General features: G+C 39.4%; 1 protein-coding gene across 1 annotated transcript in view; it reads left to right on the top strand.

The window, feature by feature from the left end:
• Nucleotides 1–20,125, top strand: part of abcc4 (ATP-binding cassette, sub-family C (CFTR/MRP), member 4) — a 35,550-nt gene that overhangs the window by 5,426 nt on the left and 9,999 nt on the right. Inside the window, exons 3-21 of the mRNA XM_042405284.1 lie at nt 178–298; nt 630–854; nt 1,359–1,448; nt 3,008–3,171; nt 4,521–4,646; nt 7,577–7,826; nt 8,749–8,856; nt 9,220–9,309; nt 9,487–9,678; nt 12,316–12,410; nt 12,720–12,806; nt 14,489–14,585; nt 15,689–15,889; nt 17,076–17,213; nt 17,388–17,425; nt 18,148–18,251; nt 18,341–18,487; nt 18,826–18,905; nt 19,895–20,045. Coding sequence (XP_042261218.1) covers nt 178–298; nt 630–854; nt 1,359–1,448; nt 3,008–3,171; nt 4,521–4,646; nt 7,577–7,826; nt 8,749–8,856; nt 9,220–9,309; nt 9,487–9,678; nt 12,316–12,410; nt 12,720–12,806; nt 14,489–14,585; nt 15,689–15,889; nt 17,076–17,213; nt 17,388–17,425; nt 18,148–18,251; nt 18,341–18,487; nt 18,826–18,905; nt 19,895–20,045 — 2,504 coding nt within the window. The remainder of the gene's footprint in view (nt 1–177; nt 299–629; nt 855–1,358; nt 1,449–3,007; nt 3,172–4,520; nt 4,647–7,576; nt 7,827–8,748; nt 8,857–9,219; nt 9,310–9,486; nt 9,679–12,315; nt 12,411–12,719; nt 12,807–14,488; nt 14,586–15,688; nt 15,890–17,075; nt 17,214–17,387; nt 17,426–18,147; nt 18,252–18,340; nt 18,488–18,825; nt 18,906–19,894; nt 20,046–20,125) is intronic.

The raw sequence follows: 20,125 nt of genomic DNA, 5'->3' as shown, positions 1-20,125 counted from the left end.
CATTGCTATTAAGTGAAAGGGGAGCCGTTCTTTGATTACGCAGTTATCTGATCTGATTCTGATCTGCCTCACAGGCGAGTCCTGACTCATCTTGATGTAAGGTTCAACTTCTCATTATGCACACACACAAATAAAATAAATAAATGCACCAAGTAAATTGGCATCTTTCTGTGACAGATACTGGGATCACGAGGTTCAGAAGGCTACCAAAGAGCTGCGCCCACCTAGACTCACCAAAGTCATCATTAAGTGCTACTGGAAATCATATGCAGTGCTGGGATTCTTTACACTGATTGAGGTTAGTGTGAAGTCTGTGTTAAGCTTTGGAAACAAAGTGAATAAATTGCATCGTCTTTAGATTTTACATGCTGTTGAAAATCTTTTAAAACTATATTAAAGCATTTTACAAGCATAAAAAAATAAACTGTTCTGGTTGTATTGGTTTGTCACCATATATAACACAAAACAAATGTAACAAATAACATTAACAGCTAAAGCAGGGTGCCGTTCCACAGATTAGGACATGCTGTGATGTCTTAATTTAAATGTGACGGTCCACTGCCTCGCTGTAATTAGTGTGTGGCGATGCTCACCCCTCTTCATCCCTCCATCTCCACCCCGCATATCAGGAGGTCATCAAAGTCATCCAGCCGGTCATCTTGGGGAAAATGATTAATTACTTTGAGAATTACGACCCAGACAACAAGGCAGCCCTGTACGAAACCCTCGGCTATGCAGTGCTATTGTCTACCTGCACCATCGGCCTGGCGTTGCTCCACCACCTCTACTTTTACCACGTCCAGAGAACAGGCATGAAGATCAGAGTGGCCATGTGTCACATGATCTACAAAAAGGTCAGTAAGAGAACATCCGAAGGAGAACATTTCTGCCTAATTGTCATCGAATGCTGCCTAATTTACATGTTAGGGGTGCTACAGACCATTCCCGCATTCTTGTGTTTGGCGCAGTCTGCCAAGTTCTGTCATGTAATCCTTTAAGAGCTGACACAAAAGCAGGAGAACATTAATAACCTTTGAATGAGTTAGTTCAACAGAAAAGCCCTGAAACAACTCACTGGTTCATTTAGCATTTTATACCTCTGTCTTTTATCTGCACCCGCTCATGTGCAAGGCTGCTTCAAATACTTAATATGACCACGGAAATATAAAATGTTTTTCAGATTCGTACAGCATTCAGCAACGTGTGATTGGACAGAATTTTGATACTTAATAATTGCAATGGAGTAACTACTTTGCCCAGAGGTGTTTAGTTGCTCACGCCTCGTTGGTTTTTGAAATGCAGGTATGTGTGTGATTGATGTCGCTTCACCGATTTATCATTCCTGTCTTTCTTTCTAGGCTCTCTGTCTCAGCAGTTCAGCCATGGGAAAGACCACCACAGGCCAGATCGTCAACCTTCTGTCCAATGACGTCAACAAGTTCGATGATGTACGTGAAATTTGAGGATTTTAGAAAAGAAAGGGCACAAGGGACTGCTATTTTTGCTGCAAAGTCAAGGCCTTACAAAACAGCTGGCCTCTTATATCTCTCTCTCCCTTCCTCAGTCCTTCATGTCATCCATTCTCCAACATCTACTTCACAGTAGGGCCTCACTTCCACCAAAACCTTTCGAGCACTGTAGATGCATTTATCTTAAAGAAATGCCAAACCAAAATAAACTAGTAAAAATATACTGGGGACCTATATGAAAAGCCAATTTGGAATAGAAAGTATCAAAAAGTATCAAATGGCCTTGTGCAATAAATCACTCCATATCACACTTTTTCTGTCTTATTTGTGATAGCAAACGACCTGAGGGCTGTGTGTGTGTGTGGGGGGGGGGGGGGGGGGTTGCATTCCTCAAACATGAATTTGAACTTGGGAATCAATTTGAATCACTAAAAGGCTGCAACTGCACTTTTCTTTCTTTTGATAAGACATTTACAGTGGGTTGCATTTACCTCAGTATTCTAGTGAGACATCAGCTGTATCAGCACCATCTCCACCTGCTGCTGTTTCCTATCTCTTTCTCCCTATCTCTCCATGGTTGTGGCGGTTTGTATTTTATTTTGTGCCTTCCCTGCGTCATATTACGTCTTTATAATTTCTCAAAAAGTTCCCTTGACTTCTGTTACCTTAATAATCTAACTAAAGTTAAAGATTGATTAGGCCTAACAGATTTTCTCAGTAAATCTGGCCCTACGTTTACAGCAATGACTGGGCCATACAGTTTGCTAATGCACTTAAACTTCCTGTAGCTAAATGAAGTCCCAGAAAACCTGAAATATTTGAGAAAGGTTGATTTGGGTTTGTAGCCCATGATCAACAAATTCTAGATGTATAATACTACTTGGATGACATTCAGAAAAAGAAGTGTCGTCTGGTGACGTAAATGTGAGGAATGCATGTTTGCAAGTTACCACACATGAAGCATCTGAGGTCTTTTGCGTGATTGTAGCTGCAAGGTATACTGGTTGGATGGGTGTGATATATTGTGTGTCTGTGTGTGGTAACAATATGTCACGCCAGTGCTGTCCTTGGAAACACTCTGGGGAAACACCAGCAAAATACTCCCAGCTTGAAGTTCAGGCTTAATTATACTCTGAGATTTTGTGGCACCAAACCCAGTTTGTCTCACGCAAGTGCTGAGTTTCATTTTAAGCAGTGGGTCAGTGCCTGCTGTGAAACTCCACTTTCTTGAAGGCATTTTGTTTCTTGGCAGTAGGCTTTTAATTACACCATGCCAAGCTCTCATGCTGGTTTTGATTAAAGTCTTTGACAGTAACTGTTGAATGTCTCTACTCATCCTGTAAAATCCACCCTGTACTGGATGTTAACAGATGAGTAAACATGCTTCTTTAAAAGTGTCAGAACTAACTTGGATTTGACGTCACTGTATGATTTATGTGTTTTCCTCTGTTTTGTAATGGGAAGTTTGCTCTGTTTCTACATGCTTTTTGTGTTACTGATCATATTACAGCTCATTCATGGCAACTTCTCTTGAACAGGTGACTATCTTCCTGCACTTCCTGTGGGTGGGGCCCCTCCAGGCAGCAGCAGTAGTGGGGCTGCTGTGGGTGGAGATCGGCCCATCATGCTTGGCAGGCATGGTGGTCCTCATGTTCCTGATGCCTGTGCAAACTATGTTTGGAAGACTGTTTTCTAAGTTCAGGTAACACACACACTCATAACATCTGAGTCCAGATATTCCAGGCAGATCTTTGCAATTGACCCTTCACTGAATGCACCTGTCAAGCTTTCTAATGCAGCGTATGCAGTTTACAGTGATAAACCGTGGCAGATTTACCATCGTTTTCTCATTTCTATCAGGCAACCATTAATTTTATTGGCGGGTGACGACTATCTCCAGCAGATTTTATCAACTGGCTAATTAATACCAACTCAGTGAGCTGGATGAAAACTCTGTCTCCAGACGACTTTTTATTATTTCCTCTTTTAAAATGAGAACACTGGAAAGGGTCATAAATATGCAAATATTTGTAAATGTAATATTATCCTGTTCGGGTGCTAACTATAGCAAAACATACTTGAACAAGCAGCACAGACAGTATATGTATGACAGTAGATAAGGTTTTGAGCATAAGTACTAACTGATTAGTTCAGCAAATGTAACACTATCTCGTTTAACAAGTTTGCATGTAGTTAAACTTTCAAATCCAATAAAGAGCACAAGCAGTTCTAAATGTTAAAACAGTTAAACACACACTTTTGGAAAGGCAATAAAAAACAACCCGACCCCCCTCCTAACTACTTGAATGCTGAGTATCTTTCATAATAGAGTCACATGCACTCTGCTGCAGCATGTGGAGAAATTCAAAGCTTGACAGGTCTGCCATAGCTAGGTAAGGTTGCTAGCCTGTGATTGGACAATCACTATTTGGGGAGGAGTTTAGCAAACAGCCGTTTGAGCTAGTCATAATGTCATCTCTCTGCCTAACACACACCTTTTTTTTCTTTAATTGTTTAAATTATTATTTTTAAAATTATTCAATAGAGAAGTCATAAATGAGAACCTTGTTTATTTGTCCATTTTTAAAATTCTTGTCTCTGTTGATGGTTAATGAGCCCAGTACTGTGTGTCTATGTAGAGATATTGAGTACATACAGTCCTGTGTGTAGAGATATGGACAAGGGTCAAGTCATAATATGGTTGTAAAATCGGCCTCAGTCATAATTTATGACCTCCTCTAAAAGACAGCTGCAGGCTGAACCTGCATTATTGTAGGCAAAACTGACTGTAGTGAATAAGTACACTTTTTAAATGATTTGAAGTGGAAGTAGCTGTCCCTTATGTGACTTTTGCCTAATTGATTTTAGGAATTTGCTACAAATAACCATTTTTTTCTTGTTTTCCCAATCTCCAATCAACCAATCCAAGTTGTGTAGGAATCAGTGCACAAATGCAATAACATACAATCTCATCTTGGATGTTGTCAACTTTATTTTGTTTTAAACAATATTTCTGCAGTATTTAAGCAAACTTAACTTTCTCCTCTACAGGAGTAAGACAGCAGTCCTCACTGACAGCAGAATCCGCACAATGAATGAAGTGGTGTCTGGAATTAGGATCATCAAGATGTACGCCTGGGAAAAACCCTTTGCAGCTCTGGTGTCTGAGGTCAGAAGGTAAAAACATGAAAGGCTTCTTGTGTGAAGCAATTTTCTTCACAATAAAGATATTTTTAAATAGATCAAAGTACACATTTAAAGAGGTATGGGGCTCAGTGTAAGTGTTTTCATGTTCTTTGTCACTGGAAGCTTTAAGCATGGACACAAGAAAAAATGAAAAGTACAGATTGGGTTTAAGTATCTTCAGATGCCTAATATTTTCATTACCATTGTGCATGTAGGTAAGAACAAAAATGTTTTGGTGGACGTCAAATCAGTAATAAGGGCAAGTTACAAAATTACTGCATAATCAGTGTAAATGGAAGCTTCTAACTGCCATCTGCCCCAGTGATTTCCTACCCTGCCAGATCACTACATTCTCAGCCAGCTTCTCACAACTTTGCCAGATAATCTTAAGTTATTTATTTTTCAGTTGCATGAAAATCAAAATTTTTAGCTAAGTAAGTGTTATACTTATGATAAGGCCATTGGCCATTAGAAATACCATTAGGTGTAAATTGCTCCTATGTTTTTAGTTTTAATTTTTTGTTTGGGATGCTGGGTTTTAAAACTATTGGGCTGTGTTTCGTTACACAGAAAAATAGGTCCAAATAGGGAACAATGGCTGTGCTCCATTTGGCCCTACATGATAAACATGCTGTCTCTGAAATACAACCATTTAGAATTGTTTTATGTGAGGCTGAATTTAACCAAAAGTCAGATATCAGTGTGTGTAGTTTCTGATGCATTCCTCTGGATGGATGATTGTAAAAACGTGAGATGTGTTTTAGGAAGGGAACATTTTTAGTGTCAGATTTAATTTGCGGGGCCCAGGACAGAAGAGAGTTTTGTTTGTAATGTAAGAAGTTCTATTCCTATCTGACATACATTTCACCACTACAACAGTGTCTTTTTGTGTCTTAAGTCCATGTGGGCTGGACATGTGCATGACATAATAAATAATATAACTAACTGACATTATGAGCTTTGTGAACTGATCTGGTTTTGGACTGAGGCTGGAGGGCCTAACAAATCCCTCCACATTTGTCCAGAGAGGCAGTTATTAAAATTGTCCTGCCAAACTCCTCATACCTCTCATTTCTCTCCGCTGTCATTCCTAACTGATGTGATCTGGATCAGGAGTTTAATTCAAGGATTAAAGCAAATTAGAGTAGATTCATAGAGAGAGTAGAGTAGATTCATGTGCTTCTTATAAAGGTGTTTTTAGATTTGTTGGCAAGATGACAGATTCAACCCTCCATTACAGTGGTGCTTGAAAGATTAACCCTTTAGAATTTGCTGTATTACTGCATAAATATGACCTAAAACGTGATCAGATTTCCATACAAGTCCTAAAACTGGATAGAGACATCATTTAAACAAATGAGACAAAAATTTTATATTTGTTTATTTTATTTATTGAGGAAAATGATCCAATGTTACATATTTGTGTGAGGCAAAAGTATGTGAACCTCTAGGATTAATTCATTGGAAGGGGAAATAAGAGTCGGCTGTTTATCAATGGGATGACAATCAAGTGTGAGTCTGGGAGTCCCTGCCTTATTTTAAGAGGAGAAATCTGGGTCTTCACTATCAAAGTCTGAGCTTCACAACACAGGTATGTGGAAATATGTTATGGCTTGAACAAAGGAGATTTCTGAGGACCTTAAAAGAGGAACTATTAGCAGGCTAGCTTAGCAGGCTAGAAAGGGTTACAAAACCATTTCTAAAGAGTTTGGACTCCACCAGTTGACTTTCAGGCAGATTGTGTACAAATGGAAGACATTCAACACCAGTGTTATCCTCCTCAGGAATGGTAGAACAACAAAGATCACACCAAGAGTAAGGAGGTCACAAGGGACCTCAGGGTAATGTCTAGTAAACTAAAGGCCTCCCTGGGAGTGGCTAATGTCAATGTTCATGAGTCCATCATCAGGAGAACATCGAACATCAATGGTGTGTACGGCAGAGTTGCAAGGAGAAAGTCACAACTCTCCAAAAAGAACTTTGTTGCCATCTATGTTTTTCATCAACACCACGTGGGTAAGCCAGAGGGCAGTTGGAAAAACGTTCTGTGGACAGATGAGACCAAGATCAAACTTTTTGGCTTGAATGAGAAGCGTTATGTTTGCCGACAAGCAAACACTGCGTCCCAGCATAAGATCCTTATCACATCTATGAAACGTGGTGGTAGTATCATGGTTTTGGCTGCTTTGCTGCCCCTGAACCAGGACAGCTTGCAGTCATTGAAGGAGCTATAAGTTGTGAGTTGTACCAGCACATTCTACAGGAAAGTGTCAAGGTACCCGTCTGTGAACTGAAGCTCAACAGAAAGTAGGTCATGCAGTAACAAGTCATTCTACCAAAGAATGGTTAGAGCAGAAGAAAGATAATGTTTTGGAATGGCCAAGTCAATGTCCTGACCTTAATCCTATAGAAATGCTGTAGAATGACCTGAAGCAGGCAGTTCATGCAAAGAATTCCACCAACATTCCCGAGTTGAGACTGTTCTGTAAGGAGGAATGGGCTAAAATTCCTCCAAGCTGATGTGCAGGGCTGATGAACAGGTACCGGAAACATTTGGTTGAAGTTATTGCTGCAAAAGGGGGTCACACCAGTTACTGAAATCAAGGGTTCACATACTTTTGCCTCCCACAAATATGTAAGATTGGATAATTTTCCTCAATAAATAAACAAATAAGTTTAATGTTTTTGTCTAATTAGTTTATTTTGGTTTCCTTTATCTAGTTTTAGGACATCTGATCACATTTTAGGTCATATTTATGCAGAAATAGAGAAAATTCTAAAGGGTTCACAAACTTTCAAGCACCACTGTATTATGAGAAAACTTCTTGGCACATATTGATTACTCCTTTGTCTGTCCATCATCCCTAGAAATGAAGCTCACATGTTTTAAAGTCATGCCATGTGAACTCTTGTCTTCTTAGGAAGGAGATCTCCATGATCATGAAGAGTTCCTACCTACGGGGTCTCAACATGGCCTCCTTCTTCTGTGCTAGCAAGATCATCGTCTTCATCACCTTCACCCTCTACGTTCTTCTTGGGAATACAATCTCAGCCAGCCGTGTGTTTGTGACGGTGTCATTGTATACTGCTGTGAGACTCACTGTCACTCTCTTCTTCCCTAATGCCATCGAGAAGCTGTTTGAGAGCCGTGTCAGCATCCGCAGGATTCAGGTATGGTGCCTGTAAAGATTTCTTAATTTCTAGCTATTCATTTTATTTTTTTATCTTTAAAGGTGGACACAAATGACCACCACCAAAAAGGCTTAATTCATTAAAAATCAAATACACTTTAAGTCGCAGCAGTATCAGTAGCAGTCAAAAAAAACTCCCCTCTCTTTATTAAAAATGTGGGGAGGGAGAAACATGCAAGTCATCAGACCTTATTCATACTTGGACTTGATGCCTGGCACAGCTTCAGTGCATGCTTAAAGTCTTGCTCGAAAATAATTCCTCCTCTATGCAGTTTACAGAAAGGCACGCCTCTGCAGAATGGTTTGCTACCTCTGTAGTCAGTGTGAAGGCTGATCCTGTGCAGATCAAACTGCAGAACTAGAATATTTACACCCCCATGTTTGTTTGGCAGCTGCTCAATTTAAATTGAAAAGTTAACTTTATTTTTTAATTTCATAGAAACGTTAATGCAGTTTCATTAAGCATATAAAAGCAGATACAAGCCTACAGTGTTTGGTTGTATCCAGTTCTTATGCTGATATCGCAGCACAGGTTGCTTATCTCTCATCATTTAATCCCAAAGCTGCAGTTTGCACATGGCACCATGGTGAACTTGAAGTTCCAGCTTTGTAAAACCACATTTCCCAGTTTTTTTTTTCCTCGTCTCATAAAGATATCATCAGCTTCAAAATGTCATTCGAAACCTGCTAAACTTGCCGTTATGAAACATTATCCAATGATTGAACCCGACGACCGCAGCAATAGACTCATCTAAAAACGCACCTTGATCACTACTGTATCCATGTTATGTAATACCCGAGGAGACGATAGTGTAAATGATTTTACTGTTATATGATCGAGGGATTGATGTGTGAGCCTTTTGACCCTGGCACTGACTCTGTTCTGTTGTTTTATGGTGAAGGAGTTCTTGATGCTGGACGAGATCACAAAAAGCAGCACTGCAGTGGCACAGGATGAGAAGAAAGATTCCTCTGTGGAGATTCAAGACCTGCTCTGCTACTGGGACAAGGTCAGATACCCTGTGCTCACTGGAACAAATACAAGGAATATGCCCAGTGTATCCCATGACATTTTTAAACACACCACACCTCGAAAGTGCCAAAACATCACTAGGACTGTGCAAAATATTATAACCATCAAACTCAAGCTGCATATGTTGTATTTTGTTAATGCAGAACTCTTTAGCTGTTAAACATGTTTAAATGACTTAACTGTAATGTAGGCTTCCTTAATGCTAGGTGTGCACGTAACCAAAAAAGATTGCACTCTACAGATTTCAGGAGAAAAAGTTTTATTTTCAGTCTTTATGGATAGGTGCATGATTTCTGGATTATTTATCATATCTTTAAATATATTTTCGCACCTCCTACAGAGTCTGGATGCTCCGTCTTTGCAGAACGTCTCGCTCACTGTGAACTCAAGTCAGCTGTTGGCTGTTATTGGACCAGTTGGAGCTGGAAAGGTCAGAGATAATTTCATCTTTTCAGAGTCAGAAGGCAGCTAGAATTGTGACTTGCATCTGACACCCGAATAAGAAAACTGCCGTGTAATAGTTTAGGTAGTTTAATGTGTGCATTTTTTCTCCACCTCATCAGTCGGCTCATGTCTCACTTTTCTCTGTGCCTGCATGTTCAACCAGTCATCACTGTTGAGCTCCATCCTGGGAGAGCTGCCTACTGAAAAGGGGGTGCTGAAGGTCAAAGGTCAGCTGACCTACGCCGCCCAGCAGCCCTGGGTGTTCCCCGGAACCATTCGCAGTAACATCCTGTTTGGCAAAGAGATGAACCCCCAGAAGTATGAGAGAGTCATCAAAGCCTGCGCTCTAAAGAGGGTAAGAGTGTAATGGTTAATTTAGATGCCTCATTAGCAGTACACATTAGGGGTTGGATAGATAAAGGTTGAAGTCATTACATGTAGAAAAAAGGTCATTAAATACTTTGTTTCAACAGTAAAGAGGATAGGGCAACACATTATTTTATAGCTCTGTAATTGATTGATTATTTCCTGGAAATACATGTCATTGGGTGCAAATGATAGGCAAAATAATGAAAACAGTGTTCAGCTTCTTAAGTGCAATAAATTGCTTGAGAAACCTAGAGTATTTTAGTCGGTGCACAGCAGGTGAAGATGTTAAATATGTTTAACACATACATACATTTCCAATAATAATAATAATGGATTAGTATTTAATTGGATTATAATTAGCAAGGAAATTCCTCTCCATCAAAAACTGCCTATTAACTGTAAATTCTTACTAAAGTAAGTCTCAGACCTGTATCTGTTTTCTTTATAACTTGTACAAATGATATGATTCTTTCCATGAGGAAACTAGTAGGAAATCACAGACCTTTAAAATAAAGCATTACTGGGGATAGTAAGGTCATAGGTCGTGAATCTACCATTGCAGTGCATGAATAAATACTGGTGTTCATGGGCAAATTGGACTTGTGTTGGTCTGTTAGTCCAGGATAAGTGTGCTGCAGACTAATAAGACAGGAACTGGTTGTGATGCTATATCAATCTGATGGCTTCCTATGTAAACAGGGTCAGCAGTAATTGTTTTCTCAGTGTTTGATAGAGAGCAACAGGCTACATTCCTGAGACAAACAAGTGACACTCAACAGTCTGCTGTCAGAAGCAGTTATAACAGACTTGTTTGTTACAATATGATTTCCAATATTAATATGAATTAATAATATAATAGGTTTAGAGAATTGTTCCAGCATTTGTAGCACACTGATCATATACCCAGTAACTTGATCCACTCTATTTTTATATCAGCGCCCTGGATAACAGAGAGGTTGGCACTTGTGTTTCTGCACAGATGAGTCCGTCAGTATGAGATTTCTCCAACAAGCCGCCACTTTGCCAGATCAAAATTAACAGCAGAAGCCGGGGCACAGCTAAAAAGACAAAATGGAAACCACAATAGCTCTAAAAACACGCTGACTAGGTGCTGCTCATTCATTCCCCAGCCAGTTACAGCAGTGATCTGTCGGACAGAAATAAGCATCAGCAGCAGTATCTTTTTGCCTGTAGACTAACTGTATTTGAATGGTAGCGTGATAAACAAAGGGATTCCACAGAGAGGCAGAGGCCTAACTGAAGACAGCTGTAAATGGTTGAAACTTTTCTCATGTGGTTTAGTGGCTTAAAATGCGAGCTCGTTCACTGCTGCTCATTTTGTAGGACTGTGAGATCTCTAAACGCAAGACACTCAGCCACATGTGTCACTTCATGCTGAGGTGTTCTTCTGTCGCTTTGTTTGGCCAGTTAGAGAACTACTCAGTCTTGGTTTGTTGCACGTAACTGCAGGTCTGAAGATATGAGATGTGTGATGGTGCTGGTCTCTGCTCTCTCAGATGTCTGATTGGTAGAAACACCAGAGGTTGTACTATGGCTACATTTAACTGGCAGCTTCAGTAAGTGGCAGGTTAGATATACTGAGTCCAGTTAATGAGTTACATGTGAGTCCTGTGACTCTGCTTACTTAAAATTGGCTGGTATGAACCTGAATTATCCAAATAAAAAACAGTGAAATAAATTGTTCTGCTCTGACACAGACTAAACATTCTTGTCATCTTTGATTGAACTATTACAGTCACACACACACACACACACACACCATCTGTTTCTTATCTCATAAACCAGATGAATCTTTTTATATGCAGTCATATATAATGTGGCTGATTTCAGAACAGAAATGTGAGTTCACATGCGGTAAGGTATCTGTTATTGTCTGCTTGTGTAAGGATTTGACATACCACTTCATCGCCACAAGGGATGAAATAGTCTCAACCCCCCCCCCCTTTTTTTTTTATAAAAGGTTTCTATGGGGAAAGTAGTGCATGCATTCTTTTTCTTTACATGTTCATACGTGTCAGAGTCACATCACCAGAGGGTCGGCCCTGACGGTCTACCTTTCCAACCCAAAATCTATAAGAGCCTTGGATTGTATTATTGTGTTCTCTTTTCTGTTTGTACTGCAGCAGGTTGTTATATTTGTTAGGTTAATAATTGTGCAGCTAGTCTCTCATATTGGTGGCTTTCAGACCGTATCTTGTCTGCCAAGCTTTTAACCAATCAATGTACATATTAATAGATGCACAGTTACGGTGGGAGAGCGTGCCTTTGCTGAAGAACACTGAATAGGAGAGTCCTGGTGGCTCAAAGGTTTGGGATCCTGACAGTGAGCTGGTGTAGTCCTTGGTTTGGGTCGGGTCAGGGACCTCCTCTCTCTCCCCTCATATAATGTCTTATACTGTCAAACAAATGCCTGGAAAAAGACACTGTAGTTGACCCTGACCTCCCTGTAGCAAGGGAAGGATTTACTTTTTATGTTTTGAATACATAAATCTATTGAAACTATTAAAAATATTGTGTATGTATAAAAGTTCAGTGTGGTCACCCCTCTGTATTGATGTTTGTGAGTTCCACAATAACTCTACTCTGCCGTGTGTTTGTGCAGGACCTGGAGCTGCTCCCAGATGGAGATTTGACACTAATCGGGGACAGAGGAGCCACACTCAGCGGGGGACAGAAAGCTCGTGTCAACTTGGCCAGGTAAGAGGGACTGTCCAATCAGACATGTTCTCGATTTGAAATGATATTATTTTTATTGTCAGTGTTACAAAAGAGTGCAGGTGACCTGAAGATAACCATTCTTGATTTATCATACCAATTAATGTTGAGTAAAGAAAGTGATACAAAAAAAAACGTTTTTATTAAATTGTGTATTTATGGATTTATACATTAAAGAATTTATAATTAAATAAGGTATCATATAATGTAGACTAGAGTGAAGTTGAAAATGGATGATGCTGGTTAGTGAATGAAGTCAGTTGTTTTAAAGACTAGTGTGTGTGTTTTCAGGGCTGTGTATCAGGATGCAGATATTTACCTCCTGGATGATCCTTTAAGTGCCGTGGACGCTGAGGTCGGGAGACACCTGTTTGAACAGTGAGTGATTTTAAGACTAACATAGTGTGTCGGGAATAAACTCGTCTCTTCACCGACGTGTGCGACGCATCCAGTTTAAGTCGCTGTGGTTCGATGCCCTCCACACAGTATGCAGATTTTGAGCAGTAGGATAAGGTCACACATACACGCACATTTATTTGATCTACCAAACAGGAAAATACTGGAGGGTTCCAGTCAACACTTCACCAAGGAATGCTTCAAAGCTGGAACGGAAAGCCTTCAGCATCCGATCACAACAGTAGAAAGTTCTCGGGAAAAAGAGGGCAGGAAATGTATCTGCAATGTTACATAAGCTAGCCTTTTTCCAGAGGTGGAAGAAGTGCTCAGATCCTTAACGTCAGTAGAAGAACCAATACAACAATGTAAACAAACTCCATTAAGTAAAAGTCCTGCATTAAATGTCCTACTACAGTAAAAGTACATAAGTATTGTCAGTTTGATGTAGTTAAAGTATTGCAGTAAAAGTAGTGGTTTGGTCCCTCTGACTGATGTATTATTATATATGACATCATTAGATTATTAATACTGAAGCATCAGTGTTAGAGCAGCATGTTACTGTTGTAGCTGCTGGAGGTGGAGCTAGTTTACACTACTTTATATACAGTTAGCTAGTTTAGTCCAGTGGTTCCCAACCTAGGGGTCGGGCCCCTCCAAAGGGTCAGCAGATAAATCTGAGGGGTCGTGAGATGATTAATGGGAGAGGAAAGAAGAAAAAACAAAGTTCTGATACACAAATCTGTTTTCAGTTTGTTTTCTCTAATCTTTATTTTTGGTGAAATATTGGATCATTTGAACTTTTTTTTTTTTTTTTAATGAAAGCATGTGAGAAGTTTAGAGGGAAAAATCACTATTTGGTGGAGCTGTTAACAACTCATAGACATGTGAAATGTGACCCAGACTACACACTGCTTTTTGTAAGATGTCAAAAGACAAAAAGGTTGGAAACCACTGGTTTCATCTTTAACAATGTGCTGTGTTTTAAAAGCTTGTTATATTATCCATTGTGTCAAATCTTCATCTGAAAAATCACTAAAGCTGTCAAATAAATGTGGTGGAGTAGAAAGTACAACATTTCCCTCTGAAATGTAGTGGAGTGGGAATATAAAGTAGCATCACATGGGGAAAAAAATAAAACAGTACAGTACTTGAGTAAATGTACTTAGTTACTTTCCACTGCTGGTTTTTTACTTCGTAGAATATATTTGGAGGCCAGCAAAAAGCTAAAAACAATGAGAGATTGGTATCTGCAGTGATATATCAGATATCATTAGTTGATAGCATTGTTGTCATTTTTAATTTTCAGTATTTGCAGTAGAGTTTTTTTGGCACATTGCTTTGCAATCTTTGTTCTCACTAGAGAACAAAGATCAAGGAAAGGTTCTACAAGTGTTAGAACTAAGGCAGGAAGAGGTGCGGTGCTGCTACTGTCACACAGACAATTGAATTTAGCCGTGTACTTCCTGTTTCACTCTTCCCCTTGAGTAATACAGTCCCGTTACGTAACAGCAAAAATAAGAAATAGGACGCCACACAGACTCAATAAGTGTATGTGAAAATTGTTTTTCTTTCTGATTTCTGAACATAAGTTGCTACTCTGTTAATAAGACATATGTATTAGTGAGAAAACCTGACACAATGTGTTCTGTGTGTTCATGTATCAGGTGTATCTGTGACCTGCTGAAGAACAAGCCTCGCATCCTGGTTACCCACCAGCTGCAGTACCTGAAAGCCGCCGACCAGATTGTTGTCCTCAAGGAGGTGGGAGCCTGTAAAATAATCCCTACATACCCAAACACTATTTAAATAAACATGATAAGTTTAAATTATTAGTTATTAAAGTAGGGAGTTTGCGTAGGCCTGTTGACAAAGAGCTGATGGTGAGCTTTGATGTTCAGCTGTAGACGCAGCTGCCTGCAGCAGGCCAGAAAGTTTGCCTGCTGATCTCTTGCTAGCTTGGAAAGTGTGCTGTTTCTGAAGTTTTTCCATTTCGTTTTGATTTATTTCTTTTACATAGTAGTTCAAACGATGAACATCAAACCATTTCACTGTCTAGGCTTCCTGCAGTGTGTTATAGTGATGACTCACCTGGAATAAAGACCACCAACATCAGCAGAAATGATTGTTTTTATTAAACATTCAGCCTCAGGGAGAAAGAACAGGTGCTATATCACACACTAAAGGCCATATATTAAATGAGGTCATTGTAATTAGGTGAGATGTCAATCTAATCTGATTCAGCTCAGCAGATGATGATCAGTGGATAAGTGACTGATTTGCTTCCTGGTGATAAATCAGTTTCAGTTATATAAACAGAGCAGGTCCAACAGCCAGCTGATTTAGAAGAGGATCTCCATATTTTTCCTCTAGTGCCACTATATCAGTCCAGAATTTCCACCTATGTATGCAAAATACAAACATCTAATGGGAAGACTGCCTTGAAATATTTTGGACATTCTGTTAGCTTTCCTCTAGCACCCCTATCAGGTCAAATAGTCAACTATGCCCACATAATATCTCAAAATGTAAAACAGGTTGTGTGGAGCACATTTATACCCCCAAGGGAATAAAACCCTTTTAATGAAATTTTCCTGGTTGTCTCCCTCAGGACAAACTTCAGAATTTAAGCCTCCCCAGTATGTTGTTCCTCGCAACAACACAATGAACATAGCAGCCTGTACTGGTCACTAGCTACACTGTTATTGTTTCAAGAGGTCAGGACCAGCTTGTCTGTATAATTATATTTATTAACCATAAACTTGTCAAAGTGTGTGTATACATGATGAGATGGTGTTTGCAGTGATTATATAAATACAAGTGCGGATGTGTGAGTATCTAACTGTGTGTGTTCATGCACATGTCAGGGTCACATGGTGGCGAAGGGGACGTACACGGAGCTGCAGCGGTCTGGAGTTGACTTCACCTCGCTGCTGAAGAAGGACGAGGAGGAGGAGCAACAGCAGCCTCCTCCAGACGATCTCGCCCGGAGCCGAACTCTTTCCCAGAACTCCGTGCTCTCCCAGGACTCCTCTGCGCAGTCCGTCAAGGATGGAGACCACTTAGCGGTTTGTATTTTATTTCTCCTCTTCCTCTTTGTCTGACCCTCAAACTGCAGATATGAGAAGTGATTATAACATGTCTGTGTTCAGAATAAAATGAAATGTGCTGAGTCAATCTCTCCTGAGGAGGGCAGTATCACTTTATAATGGCGTCTATGACAAGGAAGTCTTCAACAGTAACAAAAGACAGTGAGATGTTTCAATTAAAGATGATATAAATGAGATTCAGATTGAGCCTTTATTCCTCTGTATTGATCTAAATCATTATATACAAAAGCAGTGAAAGGAAACAGAGGGGTGTTCCATAAAGCAAGACTTATTTTCATGAACTTGTTTTTCATAACGGAGGTTTAAATAAGTCTTGACGTATCATATCATGTCCCTCCAGACTAGTCTGCTCCTGGGCAGCTTATTAGCTGACAGTTCAACTTTACTACTACACTGTGAACAGGAGCTAGTTTGCACTCACTGTTGGGGTTCTATCTTTTTCAATCTAAAGTCAACATGTTTTTAAAGGACTGCAAATAAAATAAGATAAACTACTTTGACTCATGGCTGTAGTCTCTTTATTAGAAACATTTTTACCACTTTTCTCTTTTTAAATGTTATTTAAATAAAATTAAAGAAACAGACATTCAGAAATCAGGCGATTAAAAATATATGAGGAGCAGACTGGTAAAGTGAACAATATTTTCACCATGTGGAGGCTGTTATGTCACTGAAGACTGAACCAGCTGATAGTTTAACATTTGATGGTTTTTGATAGTTTACAGTTGTTTAATGTCACATTTGATCTTATACGTCTCACTGGACTACTGAAGTCTGAGCTCACCATTAGCCTACACCTTGCTGCCAACTGAATCGGCTTTATGAAACCACTTAATCCTGTTTCAGTTTGTTGGGCTCATTCAATGTTTTCACAATGAAACACCCCTCTGGACTGTTTCAACAACATAAACTGTTATTTAACCGGAAGTTAGAGCTGTTCACTCTTTCACTCTCCACACTGCTGCATCACTTACTGTTACACAAGTTGCAGATAAATGACACTGCCATTTTCTCATTTCATTGGACAAAATCTAACTCATAAATGGAGTCAGTTGGTCTTTCTTAAATGTTGATCTCCTTTTATAATTCTTGAAATGCGCCTTGCAGTCTCTGTCCATGAGTAAATCCAGTGTTCTCCTCACAGGCAGAGCCAGTGCAGACAGTAGCAGAGGAGAGTCGTGCTCAGGGAACCATCGGTGTCAGCCTGTATGTCAAATACCTGAGAGCTGGAGCCAACATCATGGTTCTGCTGTTTGTGATACTCATCAACATTCTGGCTCAGGTATGCAAAATACTCAAAAGTTCAATTAATGCCACTGTTGTATCACTTTTTACATATTAATTTGGTGAGAAAATGTGGACCCAAGTGGTCACATAAAGAGTATAAATCCATAGTTGTCACTGTCCACTCTTGAGATTAAAGACATTAACCTCTTGCCTGTGTGTTTTATTTTAGGTGGCGTACATCATGCAGGACTGGTGGCTGGCTTACTGGTGAGTATAAAAACTACAGGGAAAAAAAAGAACAGATGGGACAACACCCAACAAGTTGTACGCTTCACGATTCATCCATTACAATTATGACATGTACAAACTTGGAGGGTATTATCCTGTTTATACCATGGCCACTTCAAAAAACAAAATGCCATCTGTTAAACCAAATTATAAATATTAGTCATTCATTTACACATATAACAAATGTTGATCTCGCTTTTCAGTTTTAAACATCATAATATACTGTGTAGTGAGAGATTTTACTGATTGCTCTCAATCTCAAGAATAGAGAATAGTGCTGCATCCTGCTACATCCATATTATTACAACTTTAAAACACATCTTTTGTGTTATGAATTCCTCTCTCTCAAATTCAAGAGTCATTGACTTGTTTAAGTTACATTATTGGCAAAGCCAAATAACATATATTCAATAATTATTTTACAGAAGAAAACAAAATAGATGATCACAAGATGAGACTGGTGATAGTGGTTACACAAATCTTACACAAGTATTTACCTTCAGTTTAATACTGAAGCATTGATTTGGAATTACAGACAAACAGGTGCACTATAGGTGTCTGGTTAATCTACACCTTCCAAGCAATCAGAATATTCAGTGGCCATGGTATACTGTACATTAATCCCTAGTATTGGGATTTACCTCACATGTCACTGCTTTTACATGATTTTCAAACACATCTGTAACATTCTGACTCATCAGGTCTGACGAGCAGGAGAAGCTGAATGTTAACAGCACCATCATTGAAAACGGAGTAAACGTCACCAAAGAGCTGAATCTAGACTTCTACCTGGGCGTTTATGGAGGTAACACCTATTCTGCTCCACATGTCACCTGCACTGTATGCGCTGTATGCTACTTCAACAGTGTAAATGTTGTGCTGCTTGTTTTACAGGTTTGACTGCAGCCACCATCATTTTTGGCTTTATGAGGAATTTGCTCCTGTTTAACGTGTTGGTGAGATGTGCACAGTCCCTGCACAACCGCATGTTCAACTCCATACTCTGCACTCATGTGCGCTTTTTTGACATCAATCCTATCGGTAAGTAAAGTTTAAGCATTGCCTTTAGCTGATAAGCATGTATTCATGTGTTCTGAGTCTTTGTTTGTTTGAGTTGCTTCCCTGATGCGAGTTACATGTATTTGAAAAACAGAGTCTATCATTGATTTCCAATTAGAAATATAAACTGTATTTCTCTTTTGTTACTAGTGCTTCTTCCAAGCTGTTTTTAGTTTTGCTATTTCAGCGTTAACAAACTATGTGGGGAAAATACATTATGGAGCAATTTATGATATCAGAATATTCTCCAAAGACACAGAATGTAAAGATGGTTCAAGTTTTAAGTTCCATAGTTTAATATCTCTCTTGTCTCACCTCAGGAAGAGTTTTAAACAGGTTTTCGAAGGACATCGGCCAGCTGGACTCCAACATGCCGTGGACCTTTGTGGACTTTATTCAGGTGGGGACAGATATCACAGCAATGACACAGCAGCTCATAAAAGCTTAAACACTGAAGCTGGAGAGTTAGTGAATCTCAACTATCAGTATATATATTTATGTGTGTGACCGTATGGTGAAGGTAAATAAAAATGAGATCACTCAGAGTCTGGTGTCTGATGTGGTTTCTGACTCCATAATCTAAAAATGTACAGAATGATGAGCCGCTGTCAGACATTTACTTTGTGATGGCAATTTAACATGTGGGTCTCATGTCTAGATAAACTTTTATGTTAAAGTCACAACAGCAATCATACACAGAGAGAAATGAAACACGTCATGTTTCATCACTCAATAGTCTTTTGCACAAAGACGATAAAAATCTTTTGTAGATGAGACCTTACTTTTTACAATGCAACAATGAGATTTACAATATTTTTTGTTTATGGCAGTAAATATTATGAAATTAGATCTAGCTCTATCAGAAGTCCATTCATTTACATTTACAAATTGTTTCTGACAAGTGATGATTCGAGAACTATTTGTAAGCCATTGAAACACTTTACATACAGCATGGAACAAACTGTCCGCAGAACTCTTCATCTAATAATTTTGAATGTGATGAGAAAATGTATTCTGGCGTTCACTAGTGAGAAGCAGAGTGAGCATCTCTCACACTCAGTCTGCTCATTAATGAAAGCTTCAACTGCAAACTAAAATTTAAAATCCATCACTGATGCAGCTTGTAAGAGAACAGAAAATGTGTTATTTTTTTCTTCATCACACTCTTATACTCACTAGTGATTTCCAGCAGGAACATCATTCCCTCTTGTGCACCAGCTGCCAAATATCATACCAGCATTGTGGCTCTCTGTAACAGACACACTGCTGTCTGAATGACAAAACGTCATCACTTCACTACACAGATGAAGCCAGTAATGTTACATTTCATGTGTGAAAAGGCCTCAAGATCTGGTTTGTCATGTTAAATGTATATTTTTCTGTGAGCAGGTGTTCCTGCAGATTCTTGGGGTGATTGCCGTGGCAGCGTCAGTGATCCCCTGGATCCTCATCCCTGTGCTCCCCCTCCTCCTCTTCTTCATCTACCTCCGTCGCTACTTCCTGCGGACCTCCAGAGACATCAAACGCCTGGAGTCCACCAGTGAGTATCCCACAATGCAACAGTGTGTGTACCTGCACAGTATGTAGGCATTTGTGGAGTTTGACTTCAGTGACTGTACT

The sequence above is a fragment of the Thunnus maccoyii genome, chromosome 24, assembly GCF_910596095.1.
Source record: "Thunnus maccoyii chromosome 24, fThuMac1.1, whole genome shotgun sequence".
In the NCBI taxonomy this organism is placed as follows: Eukaryota; Metazoa; Chordata; class Actinopteri; order Scombriformes; family Scombridae; genus Thunnus; species Thunnus maccoyii.
This window is presented reverse-complemented; position numbering and strand designations above follow the sequence as displayed.